The following is a 17312-nucleotide window of genomic DNA, read 5'->3' on the forward strand; positions in this document are numbered from 1 at the left end:
GGGGGGGGGGCTTCTCTCTGATCTGGTCACGCTCCATCGTCCAGATTGTAGCGGAACCTTAGTCGTCCCCCAGACAAGCCAGACGATGGAACCTCCTAGACCGAAACCATGGTCATCATGCTTGACTTCTATGGTATCGAGCAATTGCTAGATGGTGGTTGAATTCTCGCGAGTAAAAATGCGTAGAGCCTTAAAACTCGCCGGGAATTCCGAGATCTGCTTATAGAGCCTCGTATGCGCTTGCAATAGACAAACGCGTTATCTTTCCACATTTGCTCACGCTTATCCGGCCTTCTTGAATCCATTTACTCCGTCAGCAAGCGGATGCAGGACCTTGATGGCCTGGTGTTCATCCCACCGCAACTAGGAAGGCCGAGGCACCGCGCGCAACCTTTTGAGATGTCGTTGGCTAGTATCAAACCCCCCTAGTCGCTGGTGATTCTCATCCCGCAATACATCCATGATAACCCGACTGATAGACCCCTTTCCTCGACTGTTTGACAACATCATACAAGGTACAGCAGACTATACCAGCGTAGTCTGCTGCCCAGTAGTCCTTCATAAATACCTCGTTTACCGGATTCGTAACGGGCTATGTCCTGAGATCCGACATAAGGATGGCGTCCATGAGTTACCCCCCCCCCCCCCCCCGACGTCGCCACTGCCAGGGCCTCTCTGCACAATCTCTGGCCGAAGCTAGCGCAGTTTGATGCAGTGGTACTGTATAGTAGCCCCGTCTATTCTCGATGAAGATATCGTCCACAAAGGATGTGGCACAATGGACAAAGTGGGATTAGCCTAGATGCTCCCGGCGTCGATTGTGGAAACTTATTGTGCCCACAGTGTGCATCCAAAGTGCCTATCTCATTGAGCATTTACTCGCCCGTTGCGTCAGGAAAGGGCTGTTCGGATTCTGCGGTGGAAATGCCGGGTAGGGCGAAAGCTTCGACTCCGGACTTGGAGTTTGTCTGATTCCGGGCACCATCGCCGATTCTGTTCTTTGCTGGCATCTTGGTCAATGCCCGAGGAAATGCGTCAGAATTGGTTGGGGATTCTTCTGTCGGATTCGGAATTCGTAGATGGACTCAAAATCTGGTCCCGGTTCGGTATCAATCTCACGACACAGAGTCGATGGATCGAGAAAAGTGGGTTCTTGTTGCTTGATTCGGAGCCATGGCGGTACAACTCGGTGTGTTTTGTGAAGCCATTCGGCAGGCTAGGTTGTTTTGAGGTTAGGGAGCCTAGCAAGCAGAGATGTCTCCAGCTGCTGGGTGAACTCGTTCCGATATGAAGCCTCTCATAGCTTGTTGAGAGACACTCAAGGCTGTCACAATAAGCAAAGTAGGTATAATAGGAGATCTTTGAACCTGACTAGTATAAAGTGGGGTGGATGGTGTCAATCGAAGAGGAAAGATATGTTGATTGGGTTTGGGTAAGGTACATGCAGTACGAGAGGAAGAGTTGTTGACTGGAAGAGTTGTTGGAGAAAAGGCGAGAGGAGAGAAGGATAGAAGAACTGGATAAGTAGATGTCTGATCTTCAATTGGATATGAGGATATTCAATGAGCTAGAGCTTTCCCAGAGTGTGAATGTGAACGATGAGGTGTGCCCTGCTGCCTGTCAAGTTCTACCAGGTAGGCCGCGCTAGCAGTGAATCACCCAATAGAACGACCAATTGAATGATCAGAGCCTATTGACTGAATGATCATTCAATTGGCTTGATTTGACCTCTACTCTCGAGAATCTGAGCTGGAGAAGGGAATTAACTTCCAGACTGTTCTAGGGCAATATTGTCACTCTCCCGCCTTGACCCGCCAGCTCGTGCCGGGTACGGCTTGTGCCGCTTCCCACCCGGCGCTAGTTAAAGCGCTGCCTGTTATATAACTAGAAGCTGTCATATGCCCCTGAATCATCATCTTTTCTTCTTAAGTTCCTGACAACAAGTCCACTAACAACCACCGTAATTTCACCTACACCATACAAACATCAACAATCCCAAATCCCAAAGATGACGCGCAAGACCCCATCCGAGCTCCTAGCCGCCAACCCCCTAGACCTGACCCCCTACGAATCTCTCTACAAGCATTTCCACGCACATCCCGAACTCTCCAAAAGAGAGAAAGCAACCGCCGAAAGAATAGCAGCTTATCTCGCGCAATGGGATGCCTTTGAGATCCACACCCGGATCGGGGGTCACGGAGTCGCCGGGGTCCTGCGCAACGGGCCGGGAAAGACCGTCCTTCTGCGGGCGGACATGGACGCTCTCCCCGTGCAAGAAATCACGGGCTTACCCTACGCCAGTGCGGTCACGATGCAGGATGCCAGCGGCGCGGAGAAGCCGGCCATGCACGCCTGCGGCCACGACATGCACATCACGTGTCTGCTGGCGGCGGCTGAACGGCTGGTGCGGATGCGATCCGACTGGGGTGGAACACTGATTGTGGTGTTCCAGCCTGACGAGGAGCGCGGCGAGGGCGCCCGCGCAATGGTGGATGACGGCCTGTACGACAAGATCCCCGTGCCGGATTATGTCTTCGGCCAGCATGTGATGCGCATGCGCGCGGGGAGCGTGGGCTCGCGTCCGGGGACCATCATGGCTGCGGCGGATAGCTTGAAGATCACGCTGTTCGGGCGTGGCGGTCACGGGTCCCTGCCGCATCAGACGGTGGATCCGGTGCTGCTGGCGGCGAATGTGGTGGTGCGGCTGCAGGGGATCGTGAGCCGCGAGATTGACCCCAGTGATCTGGCGGTCGTGACCGTCGGGAGCCTGCAGGCCGGCCAGGCGGAGAACGTCATCCCGGACACCGCCGAGCTGGGCGTGGATTTCCGCTCGGTGAGCGTCGAGACCCGCAATAAGATCCTCGCCGCCATCAAGCGTATCGTCGAGGCCGAGTGCATGGCCAGTGGCTCGCCGCGGCCACCGGTCTTCACGCCCACTCGAAACTTCCCTCCCACCATCAACGACAAGCAAGTCACGGCTGAACTGGCGTCTTGCTTCGCGGAGCATTTTGCAGACGGGTTTGACGCCGACACCCCTCGGACTAATGTCAGCGAAGACTTCTCGATCCTTGGCACTAGCCAGGGCCGGCCCTGCTCGTTTTGGTTCTTTGGTGGCATCGATCCGGCAGTGTGGGATGAGGCAGAAAGCAAAGATCGCCTCCACGAGATTGCTGGCAACCATTCCGCCTCATTTGCCCCGGCGATCCAGCCAACGATGAAGACGGGAATGGACGCGCTTTGTGTCGCGGCGTTGACGTATCTGAGGAAGTAGACCTTGGAAACGTCAGAGTGATGCATATAAAACGCTTGATGCAATTTCCCCCTTGATCTTGAGCCCTGCTGCATAGAGATGGATGGAAGGATTACGGTGTTCACTCCGGTAACGATTCCTTTGTGTTCGCTGTTTGCGGAGATCTCATTCCTTTTCTCGGCGATGTCGACCATGAATGAGGCGGGGTAGCAAATGTGGAATCGATCTGAGACGGCATAGTGTTGGAGCACTTAAGACAAGGATGTAGTGGATGAAGAGATAAAGAGAGGGAGAGGGGGAGGGTAAAAGGCAGTGGACTTATCCATCCTCTAGAACCCAGCACGACTTGCGCTACACCGGGAAAGTGTACCATGGCAGAAACCTGCGCCGCAGACAATTTGCATACTCAAATATCAGAATTTAGAGGCTGCATTTACTTTGAGGTTGCATACGATCTATTGCAGATCTCCAATTGCCTGCTCGATTGCAGGTCTCAAACCTCCCCAGGTCACTTTGTCAACTACGCCAACAAATCCAGTCGTTCACCGAATTAATGCGCAGAAGATGAGGCAAAACGAGGTTAATCGCAAGAAAAATGCATTTTCAATAGAGCCCACACTCAATTCATGCCCATTCCAACAACACGCTGTCATAAATCCATCCGCGAAACAGTGTCGACTTGGTGATAGTGAACTCCACGGAGTTAGCCCCATTGCGAAGCGCATCTGCCGAGACTGGAAACTCGAGCAGATGCCATTCACCCGCCAACGTGCCACACCGATAACTACTAGGGTCGCTGGCGAGAACACTCGAGCTGATCGTTCCGACTGAAACCCCATTCACGGAGACCGTAGCTGAACTCCCTGCGCTAAACCCGGCCAGCGCAACTGACAGGACTGCTGACCGGCCCTGGGACGTCGAGTTGCGGGGAAGATCGAATTCCACCGTCCACGTACCCAGCGATGACTGCTCAAAGCACCAGTCCTTACTCTGGCTCGTCCCCACGGTAAAGGTCAGGTTGGCCGGGCAGTTGAGTCCCCTCGCGAATTGGTGGGGAGCACCGCTATAGGAAAAGCCGGTGGCCTTGCGATCGACTTCCCCAATCTGCCAGATGACCTCGCGGCCTTGCGGAGCCCAAGTCACGTCCCCTAACCATAGGGCTTCACCATTGTGGACGGGAATGTTGTTTTTCTCAAGGACAGTGGTCACTCCGCCTGCCGCGTCGCCTCCAGCAGCGAAAACACGAAGGCCCCATGTTCCCTCACGGACATTCTCCAAGGTAAAGTACCCGTTCTCATCGGCGTAGGTCCGGTAGTAGTACCAGGCTCCCTGGTCCAACGTGCTAGTATTGGACTGGTTGTCCCCTAAGAAAACTGCCGCCCCGCTCGCAGCCTGGCCGTCGGAGAGCACGATGCGTCCTCGAAGACTGCCGCGGGAATGATATCCATGGCTATCCTGCATCCAGTCGTACGGCCAAGCCGCAATCTCCTCCTTGGCGCGAGTCGCCGCGTCTTGGATGGAGCCATCATTCTGTCACGATTTTCAGATATGTTAGAGTCGCTGAACACGGCGAGCATTGTGGGCGAAGCTTACCAAGTACCACAACCATGGGCCCCAGGTCTTACCTTCCGGGAACACGTCGCTGCTGACGGCCTGATAATGCGTGCCATGGATCATGTTCAGCTGAACCGCATCCCCGGTCTGACTCTCCCGGTGCACCAACAACTCCTGCTTCAGATGGTTGCCGTTCAGGTAGTCTTTACCCCCATGAATATACCACGAGCCCACTTGCTCGCCACTCGCCTCTTGGCCACCCAGCGGCCCGTAGAGTCCCCAGAGAGCGGACTGCCCTTCAATTACCGGCAAGAAGGTTGCGAAATCATATTTTGTGATGTATGTGCCGTCAGCTTGCTGCCAGGTCTCATCTTGGATCTTGACGGCATTCACAATGTCCGACAAGGGTGGCAGTGCCTCATTCCTTTCGTCCGTCCACCCGTGGGTAAAGCTATCGTTTGCAAGCCGCCAGAGAGTACGAAATTCACCAAGAGTAGGTAAGGCTTTGTTCACGAAGTACTGATATGCGCCCGTCAACGTGGGCGTCAAGACCCAATGAAATTCCCCCTCTGTCGCTGTAAAAACGACATCGGTGTAGTCGCCAGTGACTTTGTGTATCCGAGCATTGGTAAGATTCAAGTCGCTTTGGGCGCCATCTGAACAAAAGATTAGAGGTAAACTAAGAGATACAATGAGAGGGAGGAGATAAGGAAGAGGGTCGTACTGTAGGACACATAGTGACCCCATGCGTCACCCACTAGGTCAACATTTTTGTAGTAGAGCTTGGTGCCATACTGACGACCAATGGTGGCATTCCAGAAGTCATTTCCAAGGATAGCCGTTTCATCGTCCACATTGATCAGAAATGGTGGATTTGGCTTTGACCGGGCCACCGGCGAGGCGGACGACAGTAAACCGAAAGCCAACCCAGTCACGATAGATGCCAACATAATGCAGTCTTGCTGTCTGAGTGGGAATCATTGGACTGAATACGGTACCACTGTATCTTTATGGTCGAACTACCCCCTCTTCCCGCCGCCCGCCAAGTAAGTGAAGGGGCATTGTGTACAGACTGAGCCGGGTATGAATTGCCCCGAGATCTCGTGGGGAGGAGCACATGGTGCTGGACCAAGAGTGGAGCAGTCTGGTTCCCTGCAGGTCCTCCGGCGGAGTGGCCAGTGTAGTTCAGTGATTGCGGGTATCCCCCTGGGTTTCCCCGCCTTCCAAGACATGCAGGTGCATGAACCTGCTTCCCCAGTCTTCTTGGCACGGGTCCTCCGCGAGTGATGCATGACTGTTCTTCCACCACACAGATCACCTGCTTTTGTCGATTCGGGCTAATCCAAGGCGACCTTGGTGAGCTGGTAATGAGGTGAATTGTAAGACATAGTATAGAAGATCGGTAATTCGCGTGAACTCTGAGTTGTTTATAACGTTCTTGAGCTCATGTTCTGCGAAGCTCAAATTGCTGTCAGCGCAAATGTAAAAGACAGCCTTACAGCATTGCAGCAAGACCTCTTGACCTTGGTATTCTCCTCGTGAGCCCAAGACCGCAGGTCTTAGATCTCATCACTTTCTTTTGGAACCGGAGCCTATGCCTCGAATTCAGATCCGACAGAATCGTCTTCGTTTGGCAGGTGCATAGCGCGACGACTCGATGCAATCTCAGCGATGGAAGACAGAAGTGCATGCTCCTACGAATCATTTTTATGAAACGTCGGCAATGTCCCGGGCTTAATTCTTTTGAGCCTTGCACCGGGAGTTTCAGTATGAAGAATGGATAATCCGAGCGAACTAAGCGGCGAAGAGACGAAGAGCTCAACTTGATTTGCTACTTGACTCGAGAGGCGATTGCGATGACATCCTAAACTATCATATTGTCAGAAACTGGTCCATCACACGGACATCCTCGGCCACTAATACTCACATGTCCTCAAATCGTCGAAGCTAGACACCAGAGACTGCATGCGTCTACATCGTCCTTTCGGCGCCTCTGAACAACGGTTCCCACATCCCACAGGTCTGCAAGCCACAAGCAGGCCCTGATCGACGGGTTTCATGCTTGTGTGCAGCCTGCCGTCTCGATTCCGCTATCATGCTTGCTCGCAAGAAATCATGGGGCTCTTTCCTAGACGATTTCTTCGTCGCTCTGCTAAGAGTTGATGGATGTGTGTTCAACGATGAATGTGCAAGAGAGTGTAAGCGCCGAGCTTCTGTTTCTCCCGCAGATGGTTGAGGTCTAGAACGGGACCGGTGCTAGCAGATCATGATAACACGACCGACGAAGCTGGAGAGAAGTAGGCAGTCTTCTCGGTGAGTTGGGCAATGAGGAACTCGCCCATTTTTGCATGCGATAATCATAATGGAACAACACTAGTTGAGGGCTGCTGGATAGTTGCACCGAGTACGAAAGGGAGTAGAGAGGCAACATGCCAGGGAACAAGAACAACGCGCTGGCAAGCGAAAGCGCGTTGTCCAACGATCGGTCTCGGCCATAACCCTCCCACAGGAGAAGTGCCATCATATGTACGAAGTCTGTGCAGATATAGAGACAACTTACAATGATTATAGAGAGAAAAACAAAAAAAAGTGCCGTTCTCATCCCCAGGGCGGGGTATATTAACCTATTCCGATTTCCGGACAACCACCGTCGCCCTCCTCAGGATTCGAACGCAGGACCTTCCGTATACTGCGCGCAACAAGTTGCCCACTACGCTATCGGCCCCGCAGGCTACTAGGAGATACCGAGTTTAAAATATAAGCCAACCAACCTTTCACCTGGACAAGTACCTTTTGTGCGAGCAAATGCCGAAATACCTGGGGTCAGATGGCAGCCCTACGTGACGATGGGGATTTTGACGCTTAACTGAGATCAAGCATTCTGCTTGGTTGAGTAGTTGAATCTAACTATTTTGCTATACGATATTTTCCTCAGTTAAAGGCAGAGAATATCTGGTCCTAGTTGGTCAGCATCATTTTGCACAACTGTACATGGCTATGTGACCATCAAAGTACCTACTTCTCCGCAAGTGCCACTTTCGGAAACTTCCATCCCTGATATACTTCACGTGTTGACCCTCCAGTGCTCTACAGCGAGCTCGCCAAGAACCCAACTCAGGAAGTAGATAAGAGATCAGGAAAAGATGAAGAAGAAGCGACAAGGTTATGTTCGTATGAAGACCGACGAATCGCTTGCAAGCAGTCTAGAATATCTATACAGCAATGAAATAAACACCGTCAAAAGCTCATACAGGATACACCAAGACATAGAACAACATCATAACCATCCCGCCTTCTGGGCCATAACAGGAGAGGCCCCAGACCCGACAATAAACCTCTTTTCCTCCATGCCACAGAACCAACAATCAATATGGTATCACAGATCGGGTGAGTCGGTTTCAGACCGACGTTGACACACGCAAAGTGCTGTCGCATCGAAGCCATTCTTACCAGCCGCCAGGACCGCCGGGGCCACCTGCCCCTCCAGGGCCTCCAGGACCTCCAGGACCACCGCCGGGGCCGCCGGGGCCGCCAAAGCCACCAGGGGGGCCATCGGGACCGCAGCAGTCCCCACAGCAGCAGAAGCAGTCGAGGCAGCAGCAACAACTATTTAGCATGTTAGCAAAGTTTAGGGTATACGGTGATCATTGGTAACTTACTCATCACCAGGCCCAGGGGGAGGACCGCCACCACGCAGCTGCATGTTCATCTGGTTATCGGGCGTCTATGTCACATGGCGTTAGCTGTACTCTAGTCGCTTGCGGAAGACTTGTGATCACACGTACGGGCTGCTCAGCAACAACAGCGTTGGTGGAAGGAGACTCGGGGCTCTGAGGTTGGACCATGGTCAATGTGGTCGGGTCCCAGGTAGTCTGGGGCGCTTCCTCCTTCTTGGAGGAGCTGAACCAGCTGAACAGACTGTTGCCGAACATTGTGTCAAGAACTTGTTCCGGTGTGGGTATGTATGCGCGATGTTGTGAGTTAGGACGAAGAGGGACAATCGCAGCAAAGGGAAAGGAAACGGGCTTCAATTTAAAGGGGACTATCAGAAAGTTGTAGAGGAAATCAATGGATCCTTGCTATAAGGTTGTCCACTCAGCGAGCTGTCTGACATCTACTATTTACGGCGCGCCACACCGCGGATGGGGCGAGCCATACTTCAATTAGCTTGATTGTCCAGATTGGTGCGTTGTCTTCGCAGCTTTCATCTCTGTTTCTCGGCCCAGAATTGGGTGAGGGTCGTCGTTGTGGATCCATCCGATCGAGGCGTACGTATACCCCGTTAGGCAGACAATTTGTCCACCGCATGGATGATTGTGGCTGTCGCCAACGTTTCATGACGTATCAGGCTGAAGAACCCACGAATGTAGTTCAAGATGATACCGTTTTGGCTGCATGGTGACCTATTGCGATAGCACCGTGTTGATGCATGGAAGGGGGGGTTGTTGGCGGTATAGCTTGTCCCGAAAAAGCTTCGCATGAGGGATGTCTCGGCAAATTTGCCAAGATATATAGTGGAAATGCTCATTTTTCTGCAGCCTACTAGACCAGTAGATCGACCGGATGACTTTCGAAAGGAGTCTGGCTAAGCCAATGGTCGTCCCTTTCCAGAATGTCGAGCCGTATAATGTGGAAAGCTTGGGGAAATAGATTTATGCGGACAATGGGGGCAACGGGGATGGTATGCATGCTCTTAGAGGTACCCTTGGAGCAGTCGCCCGATGTTTCATCGTAACCAATGTCTATCCATGAGCGCAAAATCGATGTCTTGATAGGAGTCTAGATTTTATGGCGCAGCACGGCAACCAAGTACGACCCCAATGGCCGACGCGTACGGTGTACTGTAGTCTACTATGTAAGTATCAGTCTCAGCCACAGTGCGATGTCGGGGGCCTCGGGGCGAGCCGGTGACTAAGCGGCATATCGAAAGACCGTCTGATCGTCCCAACGAGGTGGGCAACACTAGCTAGCCAGGGACATGTCAGTCTTCCTTGGACCCTGTGATCCATGATTCTCTGCACGGTGGCTTGCGTGGTCGCAAAATCTGTGTTGAGGTGGCTTTCGATCAGCCTTGTGCAGTCGTGGGGCGACAATGGATTTTCTGGGACAACATCCTACCCAAATCATTGATATGTCCACAATACTTAAACCGCGCCCATCGAAAATTGCAAGTAACGAAGTCATGCTCATGATGCTGTTCTTTGTAAGTCTATGGCCATCGAAGCTGACCTAGGCTTGTTCGACTGAATGGTTAAGTGAGGTAAGTGGCCATCAAAGTAGCATCGGTGATAGGATAGACGGTATATGAGTCCAGTTGTGTTGCATAGGAAAGACAGGCCTAGCTTGCAAAGCAACAAACAGCAAAGGTTAGACTATAATATCGAAGAGAACAGATTCTGCTCCATGCTACAAGAACAGGACATTAATGGCAGGGCTTTGTAAAGCTTTAGTGGGTCGGAGAAGGGTCCCAGTATCAGGGTGTCTGTTCTGGATGCACACACCGAATTCGCAGGGAGCTGGTATGTAGCATCCGTGCAATAGCGCTTGTTGGTACTAGGTCTTAGCTCATAGTTTGCCAGAGAGCTTTCGATAGATCCGTTACGGTCTAATGCCGAATGGTTGGGTTTATGGTATGTGTTGACTTGAGTACTAATTGGGTAAAGGAGCTCAAGGAAGGCGAGTCCGTCTTCACAATATATAGAGCGAGGGATAACTTCAGGCAGATAGTTGTTCCTCCGTATACAGTTCCAATACACAGGTGAGCTAACCCTTCTTCACCTCAACCATTGAGATGGTCGGTCGCATCGAACTGAATGGCTGATGGTTAGGTGTCGCCGAATCCACGATTTCGATTTTCAGTAACGACAACAGCCCTGCGAAATTCTTTCTAAGGCCACTAGGTAGGGAGAGAAGCAGTTTCTGGAGACTATCCCCGTGTTGAAATCAGGGACCATATTCCAGTTCATCAGTGCTAGCATATAGAGCCTTAAGTACTATATGACCGTTGCCAGTGACGTGAAGTTCAAAATTGCATTCAGTAAATACCATCAGTGCCAATTGTTTCTGAAGTGATGCAACAAGTGTAAGGCGGAGTATAAACCAGGCATAAAAGGTGATGGATCACGTGGTGCGGGAGTGGAGGCTCTTCCCTGAACTTCCCGAACCTCAAATCTCAGATTCTGGTCCTGCAATTGCGCGACGATCTAACGTCTTCGGCTCTTGAACCACCCGCCATTGGACCCCCTTTGTCCTCCATCTAGCGACTTTGATCAGTCACTCTCTCCCTCTCTCGTCTTTTCTTCTTTCCAAGGGTTTTCAAGATGTCCGCCCCGGCGTCCCGTGCCGTCCTCCGGCAATCGCAGTTCCTGGCTCGCAGGACCGCAGTCAGACACGCCTCTTCCACCTCGGAAGCCGCTTCCAAGGCTGGCGAGGCTGCTTCTTCCACTGCCTCCAAGGCCTCTGAGGGCCTCTCTCGTGTTCAATCCTCGGCTGGTCCCGCCATCACCAACGCTGCTCAGGGTCTCGGTAACGCCCTGAAGAAGGTTGGTGGAAGAACCGGAAAGGTCATCTCTTTCGTCGAGAGTAAGCGAGCTCCCCTGACCTCACGCCGTGATATGCTATATATCCTTCTTCTTTCTCCCTGGCTGCTGTGGCACGACAGTCAGTGCGAGGTAGTCTGGTTCGCCATAACCGGATGTGAAGAGGATGCCTCCGGATATCACACATACACCATGTCCCATCTGTCCATTGCTAATCAATTCCCTCTGCAATATAGGCATGATCCCCCCCACCGTCTACTACAGCAAAGTCGGTCTCGAGCTCGCCAAGCTGGTTTTCCGTGGACAGAACATGACCCCTCCGTAAGCGCTCTCCCAGAGGAGAAGCACCACAGGCATTGTTGCTGATACCGATATCTAGTAATGTCGCCACTTTCCAGGCCTACCTCGAGCCCTTGATCCGCAACCCTACGAACTCTGCCTTCGCCCCCTCGAACATCATTGCCCGGATCCGCAACGCCAACAAGAAGGAGCTCGCCTTCGCCGGTGTCACCGCCGCGGAGGTGATCGGTTTCTTCACCGTCGGTGAGATGATCGGTCGGATGAACATCATCGGCTACCGGGGAGAGCCTGAGCACGCCGGACACCATTAGATAAATACCACGCAGTTGTGCCTTAGCCTGTCTTCCTTCCCTTTTACACAAACAATCCCCCCCGTTTCCTTTGTGCGCTGTACTATTGTATGATAGACGATGGAATTCAACTGTTGTCTGAGGTGACTGGTGTATTTGTTTCTTTCTTTGTCTCTCTCAGTGGAACATGTTTGCTTTTGTTTCCAAAAAGTGTTTGGGTATCAAAAGCCTTGCTGGAAGTGTGTGCGTCCGGTTAGAAGATAGACTTGTTCCACCTGCGCTCGAATGTTTTTAGATATCTTTTCGAATTCTATGTGTCTTGTTGAAAGTGAAAGTCCTGTTGATCAGCAAAGCGCGGCTGTCCTCGTAGGAAGGTTCGGGCTGCAATGAGGACTCCGAGCACAGAAGGGATATCAAGGAGATAAGAGCGATGGGCCCACAAAGATAACCGCCATACGATAGATGTACTGTGTCTATGAGAGCTATTTAGCCTCACCAACGTATCTCATTCCATCATCTTGAATTGCCCTGTATCCCCCTGTACATCAAGTCCACTAAGCACAGTCCTGGAGAACTGACAAACTGGACAAACTAACAATCGATTGTGAAGTTCCATCTGTGTTGGACAAACCGAAAGCGAACCTTGAAGCCTCAGGAAGAGAGGCCAGGCCCCTCTCTGATTGGCCCGTGCGGGAAGAATTGGAACATCGAACTTTTTTTTCCGGGACAACCATAAAAAAATGGAAAGGCGGCGGAGGAACTTGACCAACTTCAACGGTCGTTTCCCAAAATAACAACAGAGCAAACAAAAGGAGCGCGCATGTCCTTGAGTCCTTATTGAATAACGTCAAGTCGCATGGTCTTGTAAAATTGCGACCCCCCCCCGCCCCAAAAAATGGATGCCTTCAAGCTCTTGACAAGAGCCACCAAATTGAAGACCGGTACCGCTAGTAGTACCCTCTCTTCATCAACTTTGCCATCTAAAGGCAAGGCGCAGACCCCCCAGCTCTTCCACGCCTCGGAGGCCGAGGAACTGCTGCGGAAGAATGGTGGCGTCAGCGCCAACAAAAAGCGCAAGAGAACCCATGCGCCGGCCGAAGCGTCGGATTCGGAGAATGATGATGACGACTTGCCGGGGTTAGACTTCTTCGGCGCGGGCAAAAGCTCTGCCTCGACGGCTAAGAAGGAGCGGGCTGCGGCGGCGAAGGAGCAGGAGGAGGTGGAGTCGGAAGAGGAAGAGGGCGAGTCGATGGGTGAAGTACAGCGGCGCACGATCTTGAACACCCACAAGATCAAGGTCACGGATATGCGTGACCTGGAGGAGGTGCAGCAAGTGGCGGTGGCAGCGCCGCCGGCGGAGGGTGACGAGTCCAACAAGAAGAAAAAGAAGAAGAGAAAGCAAGAAAAAGAGAGTTCATCGTCGGCTCAACCGCTCACGAAGAAGGAGCTGAAGAAGGCACGCCAGTTGTTCCCGCAGCCTTTGGTCTCGTTCAAGGAGCTGCGCACCAGGTACAACATCTCGCGCCGGCTGGCGGAGAACATCGCCGAGCAAGGGTTCACGGTCCCCACGGAGGTTCAGTTGGGGAGCTTGCCTCTGTTGCTGGGGGATCAGTCGGTTGCCCAGAAGGCGGGTACGACGGGCACTGTCGAGCCTGATCTTCTGGTGGTGGCGCCGACGGGCAGTGGTAAGACACTGTCTTTCATGATCCCCGTCGTTAACAAGATTGTCCGACACCATCACCAGCAACAGGAGGAGCGTGGTATCTTCGCTGTTGTTGTTGCTCCGACGAAGGAGCTTGCCAGTCAGATCGTCAATGAAGGACGGAAACTGGCGCTCGGAACTGGTGTCAAGATTACTCTGATGAAGAAGGGCATGCGCGTTGTCGAACGCGACGATGAGGGTGACGATGCTAAGGGTGTTCTGGATGAGCAGAGTGAGGAGGAATCTTCTGGATCCGAGGACGAGGAGCAAGAGACGGAGAAGAGCAGCAAGGGGAAAGCCCCCGTTACCAAGAGTGACATCCTCGTCACGACGCCATTGATGTTGGTCAATGCCCTTTCTGCAAACAAGACCAAACCTTTGGCGACCTTGCCTCTGGTAAGGAACATTGTCCTGGATGAAGCCGATGTTCTGTTGGACCCTCTGTTCCGCGAGCAAACGCTCGATATCTGGCGAGCATGCACGCACCCTGAACTTCGGGCAAGCTTGTGGTCAGCTACCATGGGCTCTAACATCGAAGACCTGGCCAAATCTACCATTAAGGAGCGCAAAGACATGTTGAGCACGACCAAGTCTTATCCCCTCCTCCGTCTCGTTGTGGGACTGAAGGACTCCGCTATTCCGAATATCAAACACAAGCTGGTCTACGCCGCAACAGAGCAAGGAAAGCTGCTGGGACTCAGACAACTCCTCCACCCTGCGGCAGCAGCGGCTTCAGATGTTCGTCTTCGACCTCCCTTCCTCATTTTCACCCAGACCATTCCTCGTGCCATTGCCCTCCACTCCGAACTGCGCTACGACATCCCTGCTGAAGCCGGTGGTTCCTCGCGCATTGCCGTCCTTCACTCCGACCTGTCCGACAACCAGCGGTCCGACATCATGAGACTGTTCCGCAAGGGCGAGATCTGGATTCTTGTTACGACCGATCTGCTAGCTCGTGGTGTTGACTTCCGAGGCATCAATGGTGTGGTCAACTACGATATCCCCAATTCCGCCGCCGTTTACGTCCACCGTGTCGGACGTACTGGCAGAGCGGGTCGTGAAGGTGGCATCGCCGTGACATATTACACCAAGGAAGATATTCCCTATGTCAAGAGCATCGCCAACGTCATCGACGTCAGTGAGAAACTACGGGGCACCACAGAGGAGAAGTCTGTACAAAAGTGGTTGCTCGACGCTCTCCCCGACCTCAGCAAGAAGAGCAAGCAAGAGCTTAAGAAGCACGGTGTCAAGGCCCGACAATCCAAGAAGGACGGCAAAGAGGACAAGAAGACGAGAATCAGCACTAAGAGTGGTTACGAACGACGGATGGAGAACAAGAGAAAGGGCGCGATCGAAGCCAGTCGGACCAGGAAGTCCGGCTCACGACCGGCCGCTGCAGATGCTGCTGCCAGCGACAACGAGGTCTGGGATGGTCTCGACGACTAGTCGGCGTGTCCCTGTACCACAAGCAAGTTTTCACAAATCAAACTAGTACTCACTTACGATTCCCCCCACTTCGCGAAACACCCTTACCGCAACGTTGGCTTCTTAGAAATTCATGTATTATTGTTTTTATTCTTATCGTCAGGCTGCTCGATCAGATTCCTCTTCAGCCGTAGCAACAGATACTCATTGTCCAGTTTCCCTTGCTCCTCCAAGACCCCCTCCAACTCATCCCCGTCCCGGTCGAAATACACCCCCCACGAGCCATCGTCTTCCTTGACCGCGACAAACTGCCGGCTCCCCTCTAGCGTCAAGGTCGTCTCATCGTCCACCCAATCCCACGGCCCGATCACATGCTCGCAACTCTGCGTCCGGTTCCCATACTTGAGCTCATGCGTATCCTTGTCCGCGTAGATCCACCCCAACATGGGCGGATTGTCCGAGATAGTCGTCGCGACGCCGAGCCCGCGCTTCAGATGTTTCATATGATCGAACTCCGGGTACTCGATGTAGAACGCCTGGGCGGTATGCGCGGGAGGATCTCGTTTCGTGGGGTCGGGGTCATCAAGAAAGACCTTTTAATCATTCAAAACAAAGAGCAAATATTAGCGAGAGCCCTTTCAGAGACCTCGACGACGCGAGACCGTTGGTGCGGAGAAGAGACAAAAGCGCCAACCAGCCAGGCAGAACTGTCCCACTCCCGATGACTTACCTTGAAATCCCGCAAAACCACCCGTTTGCCATGTACCTCGGGATCCTCGATATTGTACGGCGGCGCGGCGACATCGATGTAGAATTTGGCCATGCGACGCTCGTCGTTCTTGCGCTCATTGGCTTTCCGCTGTTCGTTGGAGGCGAGAGACACCCCCGCTACGGTGGGGATGGCGGACAGGATGAGGAGACCGATGACCATACTGTTTTGCTCTCTTCGGTGACGACGGTTTTGCTTGAGATACTGTAATGTCGGGAAGGCGTAGGGTAGAGGTATAATTCGGTTTGAAAGGATTCAATCAATGGCCGGGATTTAGAGAAAAAGCTGGGAGAAGCACTAAGTTAGCTAAGGAGCGGGGATCGAACCCGATAATAAGTTAACAGGCACACGCTGCATTGATACCATCGGTTTATCGGGCCTGGGTGGCGGTGCGGAACATCGTCATATGTCATCGGTGGCTGGTGGGGAGTGGCTGTGAGTGGCTGGCTTATCTCCCGCCGTACTCCTCACCTCCACTGCTCTCGGAAACTTCTCCGGTGATCGTTGATCATGCGGGACTTGGCCAGGTGCGTTGCACGAAGTATACAGCACAGTCACTGTCAACTTGCTATTTGACTTCACTTATAAAAAGGATGTCTGAGGAATCCTGAATCAAATCAGGCTCTGGATATTGTTCTGTCAATATTCCAGTCCTATCTCTACTCCAGAGCTCTACGCTTTCACTTGCCCGAAGGCTTGAGGATCGCCATAGCAATGCTCGGGTCCTATGCTTGCAAAGCAGTAACGGCACGAAACGATTCTTTAAGCTTCTTACACTCACCAAGCTCAATAAGGTCGCATCTCAACTCTAATGCAATGCCTCTTCGTGATTCGCACCAGACATTGGCTCTATGTCACGGGCCTAGCCTATCTGACGGAGGACTCTCTCTTGCAATACGCAGATAGGCGACGAGAGGCTGTTAATGACCATCTTACACCGACCCGAAAACTCTCAAGCTTGGAAAGCTCAAACTAGGGAATACAACGGAGTCCTACTTTCATAGACGCGCTCCAAAGGGTGTTGAGTAGCTGGGACCTCTAGACCAAACTGTGACTCGGCCTCCGACACAAGAGACCCACAAGGCTGGCAATGGTGTGGTACAGGATCGATGGTGGATGGCCGAAGGCCGTTTGATCGTCAAGCAAAACAGCATAATCCTCCTGTGCCGAACAAGAGAGTATCATGCCCTTGCAGTACATGCAAGCTGCCCCCTGAATGCAGGTTGTACTCTGGTCACAAGGCCATATCCTTCATTCCCTCACGAGACAAGGCAGGACTATTTACACTTCTCATTTGAACTGCTCTGTCTATGCCAAAGTGACATTCGGAAGCGGAAAGAGTGAATTACCTGTGGCCAGACAACCCAGGCAGAAATCCGGGCTTAATCGATTCATTCCCAGGCGAATCTCCACTGGCACGGGGTAGTGACGAATTCGCTGCGTGGCTTGCGGTTTTCGAGACCTGGCATCTGAGCAGGCAATC

The 17312-nt window shown here is 52.6% G+C and overlaps 7 protein-coding genes across 7 annotated transcripts; 3 read left to right on the forward strand and 4 right to left on the reverse strand.

Moving 5' to 3' along the window:
- Positions 1–1860: 1860 nt before the first annotated feature.
- Positions 1861–3321, forward strand: BO66DRAFT_248739 (M20 family metallopeptidase). Its single transcript, XM_025642932.1, has one exon. The coding sequence runs from the start codon at positions 2009–2011 to the stop codon at positions 3269–3271; it is 1263 nt and encodes a 420-aa protein (XP_025506662.1). The 5' UTR covers positions 1861–2008; the 3' UTR covers positions 3272–3321.
- BO66DRAFT_248740 (uncharacterized protein) lies at positions 3322–3749 on the reverse strand. Its single transcript, XM_025642933.1, has one exon. It carries the CDS (start codon positions 3621–3623, stop codon positions 3372–3374), a length of 252 nt encoding a protein of 83 aa, XP_025506663.1. The 5' UTR covers positions 3624–3749; the 3' UTR covers positions 3322–3371.
- BO66DRAFT_248755 (putative rhamnogalacturonase) lies at positions 3660–6026 on the reverse strand. The gene is made up of 3 exons (XM_025642934.1): positions 5529–6026; positions 4844–5460; positions 3660–4780 (listed from the first exon to the last, which is right to left on the reverse strand). The coding sequence occupies exons 1-3, from the start codon at positions 5752–5754 to the stop codon at positions 3875–3877; spliced, it is 1749 nt and encodes a 582-aa protein (XP_025506664.1). The 5' UTR covers positions 5755–6026; the 3' UTR covers positions 3660–3874.
- A 2207-nt stretch (positions 6027–8233) lies between these two features.
- On the reverse strand, positions 8234–8911 carry BO66DRAFT_248765 (uncharacterized protein). The gene is made up of 3 exons (XM_025642935.1): positions 8590–8911; positions 8464–8528; positions 8234–8410 (listed from the first exon to the last, which is right to left on the reverse strand). Exons 1-3 carry the CDS (start codon positions 8734–8736, stop codon positions 8251–8253), a joined length of 372 nt encoding a protein of 123 aa, XP_025506665.1. The 5' UTR covers positions 8737–8911; the 3' UTR covers positions 8234–8250.
- A 2086-nt stretch (positions 8912–10997) lies between these two features.
- On the forward strand, positions 10998–12265 carry BO66DRAFT_389418 (F1F0 ATP synthase subunit g). The gene is made up of 3 exons (XM_025646797.1): positions 10998–11386; positions 11580–11664; positions 11723–12265. Exons 1-3 carry the CDS (start codon positions 11125–11127, stop codon positions 11952–11954), a joined length of 579 nt encoding a protein of 192 aa, XP_025506666.1. The 5' UTR covers positions 10998–11124; the 3' UTR covers positions 11955–12265.
- A 424-nt stretch (positions 12266–12689) lies between these two features.
- Positions 12690–15256, forward strand: rok1 (RNA-dependent ATPase ROK1). Its single transcript, XM_025642936.1, has one exon. The coding sequence runs from the start codon at positions 12829–12831 to the stop codon at positions 15079–15081; it is 2253 nt and encodes a 750-aa protein (XP_025506667.1). The 5' UTR covers positions 12690–12828; the 3' UTR covers positions 15082–15256.
- Positions 15192–16166, reverse strand: BO66DRAFT_469085 (uncharacterized protein; the record flags this gene model as incomplete). Its single annotated transcript, XM_025652700.1, has 2 exons — positions 15791–16166; positions 15192–15653 (listed from the first exon to the last, which is right to left on the reverse strand). The coding sequence occupies exons 1-2, from the start codon at positions 15989–15991 to the stop codon at positions 15192–15194; spliced, it is 663 nt and encodes a 220-aa protein (XP_025506668.1). The 5' UTR covers positions 15992–16166.
- Between the last annotated feature and the right edge of the window lie 1146 nt (positions 16167–17312).

Source organism: Aspergillus aculeatinus, assembly GCF_003184765.1.
Source record: "Aspergillus aculeatinus CBS 121060 unplaced genomic scaffold BO66scaffold_9, whole genome shotgun sequence".
In the NCBI taxonomy this organism is placed as follows: domain Eukaryota; kingdom Fungi; phylum Ascomycota; class Eurotiomycetes; order Eurotiales; family Aspergillaceae; genus Aspergillus; species Aspergillus aculeatinus.

What these genes read in the sequence shown, in the direction of transcription:
- rok1 (XM_025642936.1), top strand. Translation starts at nt 12,829, where the DNA reads ATGGATGCCTTCAAGCTCTTGACAAGAGCCACCAAATTGAAGACCGGT.
- BO66DRAFT_248739 (XM_025642932.1), top strand. Translation starts at nt 2,009, where the DNA reads ATGACGCGCAAGACCCCATCCGAGCTCCTAGCCGCCAACCCCCTAGAC.
- BO66DRAFT_248740 (XM_025642933.1), bottom strand. Translation starts at nt 3,623, where the DNA reads ATGGTACACTTTCCCGGTGTAGCGCAAGTCGTGCTGGGTTCTAGAGGA.
- BO66DRAFT_248755 (XM_025642934.1), bottom strand. Translation starts at nt 5,754, where the DNA reads ATGTTGGCATCTATCGTGACTGGGTTGGCTTTCGGTTTACTGTCGTCC. An exon ending in GGGTCACTATGTGTCCTACA is followed by an intron (nt 5,461 to 5,528) that starts GTACGACCCTCT and finishes TCTTTTGTTCAG; the next exon opens with ATGGCGCCCAAAGCGACTTG. An exon ending in GCCCATGGTTGTGGTACTTG is followed by an intron (nt 4,781 to 4,843) that starts GTAAGCTTCGCC and finishes AAATCGTGACAG; the next exon opens with AATGATGGCTCCATCCAAGA.
- BO66DRAFT_389418 (XM_025646797.1), top strand. Translation starts at nt 11,125, where the DNA reads ATGTCCGCCCCGGCGTCCCGTGCCGTCCTCCGGCAATCGCAGTTCCTG. An exon ending in GGTCATCTCTTTCGTCGAGA is followed by an intron (nt 11,387 to 11,579) that starts GTAAGCGAGCTC and finishes TCTGCAATATAG; the next exon opens with GCATGATCCCCCCCACCGTC. An exon ending in GGACAGAACATGACCCCTCC is followed by an intron (nt 11,665 to 11,722) that starts GTAAGCGCTCTC and finishes ACCGATATCTAG; the next exon opens with TAATGTCGCCACTTTCCAGG.
- BO66DRAFT_248765 (XM_025642935.1), bottom strand. Translation starts at nt 8,736, where the DNA reads ATGTTCGGCAACAGTCTGTTCAGCTGGTTCAGCTCCTCCAAGAAGGAG. An exon ending in CTGTTGTTGCTGAGCAGCCC is followed by an intron (nt 8,529 to 8,589) that starts GTACGTGTGATC and finishes CATGTGACATAG; the next exon opens with ACGCCCGATAACCAGATGAA. An exon ending in CCCCCTGGGCCTGGTGATGA is followed by an intron (nt 8,411 to 8,463) that starts GTAAGTTACCAA and finishes CATGCTAAATAG; the next exon opens with TTGTTGCTGCTGCCTCGACT.